General features: G+C 37.3%; 1 protein-coding gene across 1 annotated transcript; it reads right to left on the minus strand.

The window, feature by feature from the left end:
* Window positions 1-6,233: 6,233 nt before the first annotated feature.
* Window positions 6,234-12,110, minus strand: C29H9orf57 (chromosome 29 C9orf57 homolog). Its single transcript, XM_061132527.1, has 3 exons — window positions 12,089-12,110; window positions 9,652-9,774; window positions 6,234-6,358 (listed from the first exon to the last, which is right to left on the minus strand). The coding sequence occupies exons 1-3, from the start codon at window positions 12,108-12,110 to the stop codon at window positions 6,234-6,236; spliced, it is 270 nt and encodes an 89-aa protein (XP_060988510.1).
* Window positions 12,111-13,302: the final 1,192 nt, after the last annotated feature.

A 13,302-nucleotide genomic window follows, 5' to 3' on the forward strand; every position in this document is an offset into this window, starting at 1 on the left:
TCAACAACACAGGCATGTAGTGTCACTAAGTTTAACACCTAGTTAGCAGGAATAATTAGCTAAAACAGGAAACTATCAGATGGCAAGTATTATCAATAATACCCATATGTGAGCCAAGATATGAATTGCAAAATTAATTTGAGGGCATGTTTTATGCTTGCCTGGCACCAAAATGCATAGTTACAACGCTGCTGGGAGATCCACTCTACACAGTCATTTCTGATGGCAACTCTATTAACTATATTCAGTAAGTGTGGGGATGGGAAGGCATAGAATATACTCACACCAAGAAGTATGGGAAGGACAGATTATGGAACTGCCTTTCTGTATTTGTTCTGCTATTTGAAGCATGAGGATTTGAGGTTCAGCCAGAAAAGTTTGAAGAATTACTTCCTGGTGGTAAGATGCAAAGATCAAGGAAATATGCAAACAGGAGAAATGTGTCCATCAGGTCAGACACCTCTAATGCCTTCACTTGTAGGATTTGCAGCCGTCTGGTTCTGCCACTGGGAGAGAGAATGTGAGCTACTGTAGACAGTGCTGTAACAACCCCAAGTATTTTACCATGTCTCTGACATTGTATTAATACATCAGCCTGGAGTTTTAGTCATAAATATATTAGCACATGAAGTTCTTCACCGCAGAAAATAAAAATTTTAGTGAGGGCTCCTGTTTATGTAGCTTATAATACTCAGCACTTCAGATTTTGCTCCATCATTATAAAACTGAATAGTTCTTCCTATCCAAAGCCCTAGTCAGACTCAGAGTTGCTTATGGAGCTCAGAGTTTGATCATCAACCATACCATTGATGTTAATACCTGTCTTTGCTTCTGTACTTCCTTCAAAGACTTTAAGTCACCTTTCTCAGAGACCTGCTGTTGCTGCTGTTAAGTCGCTTCAGTCGTGTCCGACTCTGCGTGACCCCATAGACGGCAGCCCACCAGGCTCCTCTGTCCATGGGATTCTCTTGGCAAGAATACTGGAGTGGGTTGCCATTTCCTTCTCCTCAGAGAACTGCAGCATATGCGAAGGAGTCAGGGTCATATTCTCCCAGAGGCTCAATTTATTGTCCACCTATGTGCTTCTCCCCAGGGCTGGCATTTGTGGAGGGGGTGAAGGTCATACGGACATCACAGGAAGGTCCCCCTCTGCCACCTGTCAGCTATGCGGGGGTCTCAGACTCCTCATCCGTAGAGTGGGAAAAACAGCAATGGCCATATTGATTATAAAAGTTGTGCTTTTAATAATGAGTAAATAAAATAATAAAATGTGTGCTCTCTAGAACTTCAGAAGACCTTGTAACAGTGCCAGCAACGTTATCATCCCTCCTTTGCTAATATAATCATGTTCCATCTCTTCTCTGCCACATCCTCCAGATGCCCCCAATTTATCTAATGCAGAGTTTTCCTTTAAGTGAATTAAGAGGCATTAACCCCTGAGGTTTCTATTTCAGCTGCAGAAAGAAAATGTAATCAACAAGGAAGCCATCCTGGGATTCAGAGGATCAAGGGAAGTCTATAGATTTATTAGCACTTCAGTCTAATGTCTTATAAATAGATTAAAATCAGGCTAATCTCGTATCACTTTGTTTTTAGGTGTGGGTGATAGGAAAGAAATAAATTTGTTAGCTGAAGAAATCTTGAATGGATAGGGGCTTGAGTGGGAGGTGTAAAATGAAAAGAGGCGACTGCATGGTTCTAGGCCATCTGTGTGTTTGGAGGGAAATTATCACTGAGAAATCATTAGAATGAAAGGAAGACACTATGACGCAGGATGCTGCTCTTGAAATCAGACCCCATGTAAACCAAGTATTGGGTGTGCTGACCTTGGGAGAAGGGAAATGCCACAGCACTCCTCACACGACCGAATGTGTTTCCCATGGCTGCTTTAACAAGAACACACGTTAATTATTTTACCATTTTGGAAGTCACAAGTCTAAAATGTGTCCACAGGGCTGCATTTCTTCTGAGGCTCTAGAAGATGCTATGTCCTTGACTTTTCCAGCTTCTAGAGGTCACCCACATCCCTTGGCTTGAAACCCCTCTCATCCATCTTCAAAGACAGCAGCAAAGTATCTTCAAATCTCTCTGACTTTGCTTCCACCATCACATCTTCTCTGACTCTGACCTTCCTGTTTCCTTAACAAAGACCCTTGTGATTACAATATTGGGGGCCACCCAGTTAATACAAGATGATCTCCTTATTTCAAAATCTATGAGCAAAGTCACTTTTGCCCCATAAAGTAAAATATTCATAGTTTCCAGGGATTAGAACATGGATTCTTTGAAGTCATTACTCAGTGTACCAATTCAAGGATAGGAAAGTTATTTTTGTTCCCATGGTTATTTTTGGGTCAAATTGACACGCAGCTAAACTGCCTCAACAATGGTCAGTGCTCTCATGGTTTGCATTTCTCCTTCAACTTCATGGATAATATAAAGCCAAGAGAGCATTGGTCATATATTCAGAGCCTATCTCATGGCCTGTATTCAGCACCAAGTCTTATTTTTAGTAAGAAAACAATAGCAAAGACGTGTTAGTTAATGTTGAGTTGTGTATAAGTATGCCTTGTTTGAATGTGCTTTTCTTTACTGTAGTTCAGAGTATTGCATTTTTTATAAGTTGTAGATTTGTGACAACTCTGTATTGAGCATCTATCATTGCTACTTTATTCCTTTTAACAGCATTTGCTGACTTTATGTCTCTGTGTCACATTTTGGCAATTATTGCAATATTTCAAACATTTTCATCACTTTTATATTTGTTTCGGTGCTCTGTGTTCAGTGATCTTTGATGCTACTGTTGTAATTATTTTAGGTGTCATGAATCCTGCCCATTTAAGACGGGTGAACTTAACTGATAGGTGTGTGTATTTTGACTGCTCCATTGAATGGCTATTCCTTCATCTCTCTCCAATTCCTCAGGCCTCTGTGTTCCATTAGACACAAAAATCTTGAAATTAGGCCAATTAATAACTCTATAGGGACTTCCCTGGTGGTCCAGTGGTTAAGAATCAGCCTTTCAATGCAGGGAACACAGGTTCAACTCCTGGTCAGGGAACTAAGATCCCACATGTCACAGGGCAACTAACCTCAAGTGCTACAACTAGAAAAGTCTGAACACCACAACTAAGTCCCGACACAGCCAAATAAATAAATAAATAATAACAAATCATAAAATAACTAAAAAAAAATAAACTCTAGACTGGCCTCTAAGTGTTCAAGTGAAGGGGAAGTCACATGTCTGTACTTTGGATCAAATGCTAGAGGTGATTAAGTTTAGTGAGGAATACAAGCCAAGAGGCTGAAAGCTAGGTCTCTTTCATCAAACAGTTAGACAGGTTGTGAATGCAAATTTCTTGAAGCAAATTAAAAGTGCTGGTCCAGTGAACACATGAATGATAAGAAAGTGAAATAGCCTTAATGTTATAGAAAAAAGTTTTAGTGGTCTGAAGAGAAGAGCAAACCAGTCATAATATTCCCTTAAGCCAAAGTCTAATCCAGAGCAAGGCCCTAACTCTTCAATTCTGTGAAGGATGAGAGAGGTGAGGAAGCTGCAGGATAGTTCAGAGCTGGCAGAGGTTGGTCTATGAGGTTTAAGAATTAGATGTACAGCCTGAAGGTGGCTGAATTGTGGCAATCTCATGATAAAACTTTAAGGGATGAAGAGTTGCTTCTTATGAATGAGCAAAGAAAGTGATTTCTTGGGATGGAAACAACTCCTGATGAAGATACTGTGAAGACTACCGAAATGACACCAAAGTACTTAGAATATAATATAAACTTAATTGATAAAGCAGTGGCAGAGTTTGAGAGGATTGATTCCAGTTTTCAAAGTAGTTTTAATGTGGGTAAAATTCTGTCAAACAGCATTGCATGCTATAGAGAAATCAGTTGTGAAAGGACCAGTCAATTCATGTGGAAGACTTTATTGTTTTCTTATTTTAGGAAATTGCCACAGTCACCCCAGTGTTTAGCAACCACCATCCTGATTAATCAGCAGCTATCAGCATGGAGGCAAGATCCTCCACTATTAAAAAGATTACAACTTGCTGAAGGCTCAGATGATGATTAGCATTTTTTGACAATAAAGAATTTAATTAAGGAGTGTATTTTTTAGACATAATGTACACTTAATGGACCACAGTATAGTGTAAATATAACTTTTATGTGCACTGGGGCATCAAAAAATTCATGTGACTCTCTATATTGTAATATTTGCTTTAGTGGCAGTCTGAAACTGAATCCATAATATCTCTGAGGTATGCCTATAATGTTAGAACTTGAAGGGATCTGAGAGATTGTGTGATTCAGTCCTATTCTTCTTATACATGAGGAGAATGAGGTGCAGAGAGACCAAAGAGACTTGCCAAGGTTTTCAGCTAATTAGTAACACAAAATAGTAACACCTGCACCTGCTTCCTAGTTGTTATTTTTTTAGGCAAAACATTCTTTGACATAAATTATAGAAATATCTTTTTGGATCTACCTCTTTTAGAGTAATAAAAAGAAAACCAAAAATGAACAAATGGGACCTAATTAATCTGAGAAGCTTTTGCATAGCAAAGGAAACCATAAATAAAACAAAAAGACAACCCACAGAATGGGAGAAAATATTTGCAAATGATGCAACTGACAAGGGATTAATCTCTAAAATATATTGATACAAATAGTTCACACAGCTCAGTATCAAAAAGCAAGCAACCTGGTGTTGTTCTCATTCCATCACTTGGGTTGTGAATTAAGCTTGGGAAGCCCTCTGTAACTAGTCAATGATTATCTGATCTTGTCATTCTCCCACCCCCACCGTCTTCCAGTTTATTTAACTGGGTAAATAGCATTACTTACATTAAAAAAAAAAAGTAAAATCTCCATGAAGTTCACTGATTTAGGATAACCACTGTTTACTAATGTAGCTGATTCATAGAGTGATAGAATGATAACAAATGGATTTAAATTTCAGGATGAAGAAATTTTTTTTTGTGGTTTCAAAAATGTGGTCTAAGGAATATAGGTAAAATGAGTGTGGAGGAAAATATCTAGTTTCCTTGGGTTTTTTTTTTAATCATTAAATATTTTTTCACATCTCCGGTTATTTTTTTTTTTCCCATTTATTTTTATTAGTTGGAGGCTAATTACTTTACATTATTGTAGTGGTTTCTGTGATACATTGACATGAATCAGCCATGGATTTACATGTGTTCCCCATCCTGAACCCCCCTCCTACGTATCCTTTTTTTACTTCAAAGTTTATAGAAAAGCATTTGTTGAAGGCCCACTGTGTATAAGATGTTGCCCTAAGTTCTGAGAAAAAAAAAATAGCAAACGGTTTTACTGAGATTTATTATTTACCATTTAAATTTCTCAAACTCCTGGAAATACAGAGAAAAATAACTTTAAATTTTAAAACACAGTAATCTTGAAATTGCAAAAGGAGAGCATTGAGTGAGAATAATTGAATATGTGGCACATTAAAAAAATGCAAATTGCAGCTCAAAGTATATTTATAAACCTTCAAAATTTCTTGTGCAGGGAAACCCATTTCCCTGCTTCAGTTCAATTGCTTAGTCTGCCAAAATTAGATTAGCCAAAGCATTAATGTGTGTTTGAAGTATGGAAATCCAATATTTTGACAAATTTTAACCAGATGAGAAAAATAAGTACCAACCCTTGCACCTGCCTGAGACCTTTGCCGTTTAGGTTCATAGTTCTCACCCCTGGTTTGCTGATTCCTGGCTTATTTTTCCTGCAATATTTGTTAAATCAGTTTCCCTCGTGCAATAAATTGACCTGAAAGATCACGGCAGTTTGCTTTGGAAACCAAATGAACACTTTCAAGTCACTTGGTATCTTGTGATACAACTCATTTGTAACTGTTTTTTGGAGTATGGAAATATTTAGGAAAATTAGTAAAGTAGATATCACATGCATAATTTGACTCCGAGAGTCACTCACATTTTTGCTCTTTGGCTTTGAAATCACTGGAAGGGGAAATAAACAGAAAGAGGAGAGAGGAGAAAATGGTATAGGGACAGATGTTTCTGAGATGAGATAGATGTGGTGGCTGAGAAGTTGGGCGCATTAAAAGCCTTGGTTTCAGACCATAGCTCCTACAACCTGCAGGTCTGAGGCTTTTGCAGAGGGCTGATTGATGGCACTTGCCATCTTGGGATGACTGGTTCAGGCTTTGAGATTGACTGATCAGTGAACCAATTTAGATATGGGCCCCTGGCTCAGAAATTGCACAAAGGACGATGGCAGCAGTGAGTAGAGTAAATTTGATGAGATGTCAGGATTCTCTTAAAACACTGGTCTTGTCTTTCTGTGCAGCCTTTAACTGAATACCATTGAATTCCACCTGGGGGAAACAAGAGGTCATGATAGAAGAATCCCTTAGAGGGTGCAACTGACCTGGCTTCAGATACTTCAGATAACAGGTCAAAAAAAGGAAAAAAAGGTTCATCTGTACCATTTTTCTAGATGCCACATATAAGCGATATTATACGATATTTGTTTTTCTCTTTCTGACTTCACTCTGTACGACAGTGTCTAGGTCTATCTACATCTCAGCAAACAGCACTATTTCCTTCCTTTTTATAACATATATACACTACTATGTATCAAATAGATAACTGAGAACTGACTGTATAGCACAGGGAACTCTATACTCAGTGTTCATGATGACCTACACTGGGAAGATATTTTAAAAAGAAGGGATCTGTATCTATATCTATATCTATATATCTATACCTATCTATCTATCTATCTATCTATCTATCTATCTATCTGATTCACTTTGCTGTCCAGGAGAAACTAACATTTACAGCATTGTAAAGCAACTATACTCCAGTTTAAAAAAAAAAAAAAAAACCAAGAACAAAGGAAAACAAAGTGAAAGCTCTAGATCCATGAGAATACAATCATCTTGCCTTTTAAGAACTCCCACCTAAAGTTATTCTAGTTGGGTACATTACAATACAAAGCTTTGAAACTGTAAAACAAAATAGCTTTCAAACTCAGTTGACAAAAGCTATGCAATTGCCTTTCACTATGTAGAAGTTTCTGAAATGTTAGCTGTTTGGAGACTTCCTAATAATCATCTCTCAGTTTTACCCAGGTCATGAGCTATTCAAAGGGCTGAATCCACAGAGTTGTTTAAATGTGTAAGTGTTTCTTAGGAATGGAGGCATGTCCTTGACCTCATTTAATTTTCCCCCAATTATAAGTACATGTTCACTGTAGAAAATGTGGAAAATACACAGAAGTACAAAGTAAGTGACAATACTGTCTAGTAACTCTGCCAGTTGTATGGGGGAGAACACCAAGAACATTTCTCTAAAGGCAGCAAAACAGATGACTCTTTGGAAATTTGAGAAAACAGTGGTCTTTTTCAATTGGGAGTAATTTTGTTCCCCAACCTAAGGACATTAGATAATGCCCAGAACCATTTTTTATTATTGAATTATAAGAATGACTTATATATATTTTGAAAATGAATCCTTTATCAGATATTCTTCCAGTTTTTGACTTTTCATTCTTCTAACAGAATATCTTTCTTATTAAAAAATTTTTTTTGGCTGCACCACATGGCTTACCCCAATAAGGGATCAAACCCACACCCTATGCATTGGAAGGCAAAGTCTTTAACCACTAGACTGCCAGGGAAGTCCCCAGAAACATTTTTATTGTTACAACTTAGAAGATATTACTGGGATGAAGTGAGTATAAGCCAGAGATGTGCTAACCATCCTAGAATACACAAAATAGCCCTATATAACAAAGAATTATCCTGTCAAAGTGTCAGTAGTGTTGACAAACTGTTGATAAAACCATCAAAAGCCTAAGTTCCAGTTGTATTTGTTTTGCGTCCGTGTGAAATGGCAGACCTTCCATGTTAGAAAACTGTTCTTCCTACGACATTGTAATTATTCTAGGTCCTTGACCCAACCAAGAGATATATATTGTCAAGATTTTGCTGTATAAGCTTCCAGGCTTTTATGTGCAGAGTTTTTATGATAAGCTTACTAGAGGTCTACCTGTACACATTCAGGAAGAGAAGAGCAGTCACTGAAAGCTAATATTTCATGGCTCTGGGGGGTGGAGGGGCTTGGCCCCTTTCCTCTTTGACAAGGAAGGGGCTCTTGATTGGCACAGGTGGAGTCAGAGGGAACTTGGGATTCGGAGAGGGGATGAGGGTTACATCGGTTGAACAAAGCTCAAGTAACCCTATTAAAACCAGCACCCCAGCAGACATGACCCCAAATTCTCTTCCTCTCTCTCAACTGACTTTGATTTCCTCTCATTTTTTTCTCCTCTTCCATTTTCATAGAGAATTTTAGAGTTTCGCTTTGTGGATTTTTATACATAAGTGGTATACTACACATACTGTTTTGTCCATGACTTTTTTCTGCCCAACGATTTAAAAAATATTTTTTCATGTTAACAGAGTGATCTGTTCATTCTAAGTATTGCATAGCAATCCAGGAACTGAATATATCAGAGTTTAACAGTTACCTATAGACATTTAGATCATTTCCGTTACTGTCCTATCAAACATAATGTTGCAATAACCTTGATATGTGCTTTTTTGTGTTACATGTGTTTCTCTGCAGTAGCTTCCAAGAAATGAATTGCTTTGTAGAAAATTGAACTCATTTAAAATTTTAACTGAAATTCACAAATTGTCTTAAAAAAGCCAAACCAATCTAAACTGTCATTAGAAAATGTATGAGTTCCCATTTTCCCGTATAGTCACTAGCATTTGCTATTACAAAACTCTTGTAATTTTTAGAGATCTGATGGGTTAAAAATATTTTTGTAATTTGAATTTCTTTGATATTTACTCTTAGGTTGAGCAGCTTTTCATGTTTTTAGGTTAAGTCATTTATATGTCCTCTTCTGAAAATTACCTTTACATCTCCTTTAACAGTTTTGTTTCTTTTTGATTGTTGGTCTTTGAAAAACTTAGTTTTCTAGAAGTTATTTATTCTGGGAAGGTATTAATATTTTTTCTGTTATTTATTTCCAATTATTTTCACTCAGTTTATCCCTCATCTTTTTAATTTTGGGGTTATCATTTATTTCATAAATTTTAAAATATTGATATATTCAAATTTATCTATTATTTCCTTTATAATCTTGCCTTTTGGATGTTAAGGAGGCCTCCTTTCTTTTAAGTTTAAAATATGTCCTCCAATATTTTCTTCTAAAATTTTCATCATTTGGATTTTTGTTTCTTTAATTCATGTGGACAAGGCTGGGTTTCTGGACATGAAACCTATGTGATTGCACAGAGTCCTACATTTAGAAGGAAATTATGTATTAATTTTTTGTGAGGATGTGAATGATGTGAATGAGGCAGTATATAGATTTCTTTAGGAATGCATGCTCTGTAGTTAAACACTCACATTTGAATTAGCCAGCACTGCTTAAATGTGTAACATCATGTAAATTTCTCCTCAGATTTCTCATCCTTAAATTGGGAATAGTGACAAGATCCAGCTCAAATCATTGTTTTACTGATGTGATGTAATCCAGGTAAAGCCCTTAGTAAAGAATCTAACGTGTAGTAAATGCTCATTCAGTGTTTGCTCTTATGTAAGTTTTCCTGTGCTCATTTTAATTAAAGATTTTTAAAGTGTCATGACTTACCTTTAATAAGGATCTCTTTTATACAGTACTGTCCAGGTTTTGTTCTGCAGGTTCCAAAGTCCAAAAGACACCCATGAAAGGGGATTGAGAGGTTGCATTGTCTACAAACCACACCTCCAACAGCTCAAGTACAGGATGGGAAAAATAAGGGGAAAATAGACATCAGAGAGGGAAAGACAGACAGAGAAAAGAATAATCCAAAAATAGAGTAGTGATTTTCAACTTTAAAAAATAAACAATATTTTATAAATTGATTCTAAAAACTCATATAAATTTAAAATATTTTATTTGGGGAATTTAATGGGGTGAATTTTATAACATATGCAACATTAAAGAAGTGGAAGCACTCTGAACGAATTAAAAATGAAGCCAGGTGGGCTAAACAACTTAGTTGGTTAAAATAAATTCAGGATCTCAGAGCCTAATTAAATTAAACCAAAGTTATATAGCCAGAATATTTAATTGCAGCCATATATTCACTGTTAGGCCTTTGGTTCAATGTCTAAGGCAGTACGTTACATGTAGTGGGTTCTCTGTGAGCATTTATCGCTTAATGTTTAGGTATTGTTGTTGTTTAGTTGCTAAGTTGTATCCAACTGTGTTTCAACCCCATGGACTGTAGCCTGCCAGGCTCTTCTGTTCATGGGATTTCCCAGGCAAGAATTTTGGAGTGGGTTGCTGTTTCCTTCTCCAGGGGATCATCCTGACCCAGGGATCAAACCCGGGTCTCCTGCACTGTAGGCAGCTTCTTTACCGTTGAGCCATAAGGGAAGCCCTGTTTGCACATTGGTAGATTCTAACTCAAATTCTGTGGAGGCTGTGAAAATCTGTGTTCATTTTATTTTGGCTTAAAAGAGTTATTTATTTTGGTTATGTCGAAGTAGCCCAGAGACTCTTGAACTTAATCAACATAGGTGAGATTGGAAGACATTAACTGGAAGATCCCTTTTCAAATCTGACTATGCATCAGATTTACTTAAGCAGTTAAAATGAACACAGATTTCCACAGCCTCTACAGCACCTAAGTTAGAATCTATAGGAGGTGGGGCCCAGGAATCTGTATTTTAGGTGCCCAGAAACAATGGAGGACTTGTGGTTTGAATGAAGATGTCTGGACCAGTTTTTGAGAAGCACTGCTTCTACTGAACTCAGGAGTCTCCTTTGTAATAACCCCTGCAGGAAGCCTTGGCTCATGATGGAGAGCTCATTATCATTAAAAAAAAAAGCTCAGATTGTTAAAGGATTCTTTAGAAATTGAACTAAAATTTGTCTTATGTTCATTGTTCCAATCTTTTAATATATGAAAACCTTTGCCATTCCACTCCTATTCACTGATTAACTCCAAAGAAACATTTATGAAATATTTTGTGCAAAGTATTTTTAAAATAATCTTTAAAAAATATTTATTTATTTAGTGCACCAGGTTTTAGCTGCAGCATGTGGAGTCTTCAATCTTCCTTGTAGTATGTGGGATATTTAGTTGTGCCATGCAAACTCTTAGGTGCAGCATGTAGGACCTAGTTTCCAGGGATGGAACCTGAGCCCCCTGCTTTGGGAGCTTGGAGTCTCAGCCGCTGGACCACTGGGGTAGTCCTGTGCAGTGTATTTTATATTTCTGACATATTGGGAGTTGGAAGAGATCATTTTTAATAGAAATTAGTCTGGCTAATGAGGCTAATTAATCTCTGTTGACCACTCTCTCCAGTTTCAAACTCTTCTCAAGACATTTTGGTTTATTTGGTTCACACTGGTACTCTCCCTGAGCATGACAAACTTTCAATCTATAATCAATGATCAACCAACAAATATTTTTTAAAGAACTTAGTTTCTGCCAAGAAGCCTGTTAAGCAATTTACATGTGTTAGCCCAGTCATTTCCCACAACTAACCTTTCAGGCAGGTATAGTTTTCTACCATTCACACAAAAGGAAACTGAGGTCATAAAATTTTAAGTAGTTCACTCCAGAGGCAGACACAGGAGTTAAAAAAGGTCTATTTAAATCCAAACCCCTTGTTTTGAGCAAATACTCCATGTCACTGAAGCTGGCTACCTTTGTGTATCCCAAACCTTCTTCTTTTTTTTTTTTTTAACATTTATCTTTATTTATTTGGCCACATAGAGTCTTAGTTGTGGCATGTGGGATCTAGTTCCCTAACCAGGGATCGAACCCAGCCCCCCTGCATCAGGAGCGCAGAGTCTTAGCCACTGGACCACCAGGGAATTCCCTACCCCAAACCTTCTGATGTCACCCTTCTTGCTGGAGATTTTGAGTCTTCCAAGATTCAAGATCAGTTACCTACCTAGAGTACTAGAGCTGCTTGCTTCTTGAAGTCATGCCCAAGTGAATTTTCCTCCTGGACTCATGAGTTCTCAAATCACAACTTGTCCTTAGAGATCCACTGCAAGACTCAGTGGCCCCGCATGCTGGGGAGCTTACATGATGCTGGATCTTTGTCCATCACGCCTAAGGCCCCTGGACTGTTTTCCTGGATGAGATCTGTTCTAGTTTCTTTCTCTCTCTCCTTCCTTCTGATTCCACACCCAACATCGATAGCCTTCTTCCTAAAAACTTAGCCCTGATATTCTTTACTGTAACTGAAGACAATGCCTTAACTTTTAGGCTTTTTGTTGACTGTGCTTGTTCCATCACATGACTACTTATCAACATATTCACAGATCCCATACCCTTTCTTCCAGTCTCTTTTTGTCTGAAAATGTATTGTTGGTTTTATTAATATAACTACACATGATATATTCCAATTTGACAACTAAATTCAAAATTTCAGGTTTTATATTAAATTAGTAGTTTCCTCACATGATTAATTCTGAAGTATGCTACTTTATGACCTTATTGTGGGGAAAACCTAAAGGCTATATTTAATTATTCAAATGCATATTAAAAATATATATGTAATTTCCTAAACATTATAAATCACAGTGATGGTGACCTTTTTAAAATAAACATCCTTGCTTCATGGGCACTCCTTACTTCATAATTTCTCTCTGTGCTGAATCCTCTTCTTTAACCCTCACATCTTTTCTATGTATCCAACAAAATTAATACAATCCCCTGCCTGAATAATTTTTTTCATGATAACCAAAAGACAGGAAAGCTATTCTCTTGAAAGTTTTCACCTATTCCAGTGTCCCCCTACACATTCTTTACAGAAGACGAATATGAAGACTTCAAATATAGCAGAGACCCTAGCAGTTTGAGTTTGCTAATATACTCTGCAAGGGATAATCAGAATTCTATTGTGAATTGTATTTAGTAATGAGGGCAGTGTGGGAAGCAGAGGCTACAAATGGGTGGTCCAGCAGCTAGACATGGTTTGTTTAACTTGGGCCATGTTTATAAAGGCTTCCTGCCTAGTTTGGTTAGCTCCAGCTTAATGATAGTAATAGCAACTTGTGGGCCACCATCTACCAACTCCGTGTACTCATATATAAAATGAGAAATAATAGCACTTATCTCTTAAGATTGTGGCACGGATTCAGTGCACTAATACAATTTTTAGACCAGTACCTGGCATATAGGAAGTGATGAATAAATGCTAGCTCCGGGTTCAATCCCTGGGTTGGGAAGATCCCCTGGAGAAGGGAAAGGCTACCCACTTCAGTATTCTGGTCTGGAGAATTCCATGGACTGTA

The sequence above is a fragment of the Dama dama genome, chromosome 29 (assembly GCF_033118175.1).
Source record: "Dama dama isolate Ldn47 chromosome 29, ASM3311817v1, whole genome shotgun sequence".
NCBI lineage: Eukaryota > Metazoa > Chordata > Mammalia > Artiodactyla > Cervidae > Dama > Dama dama.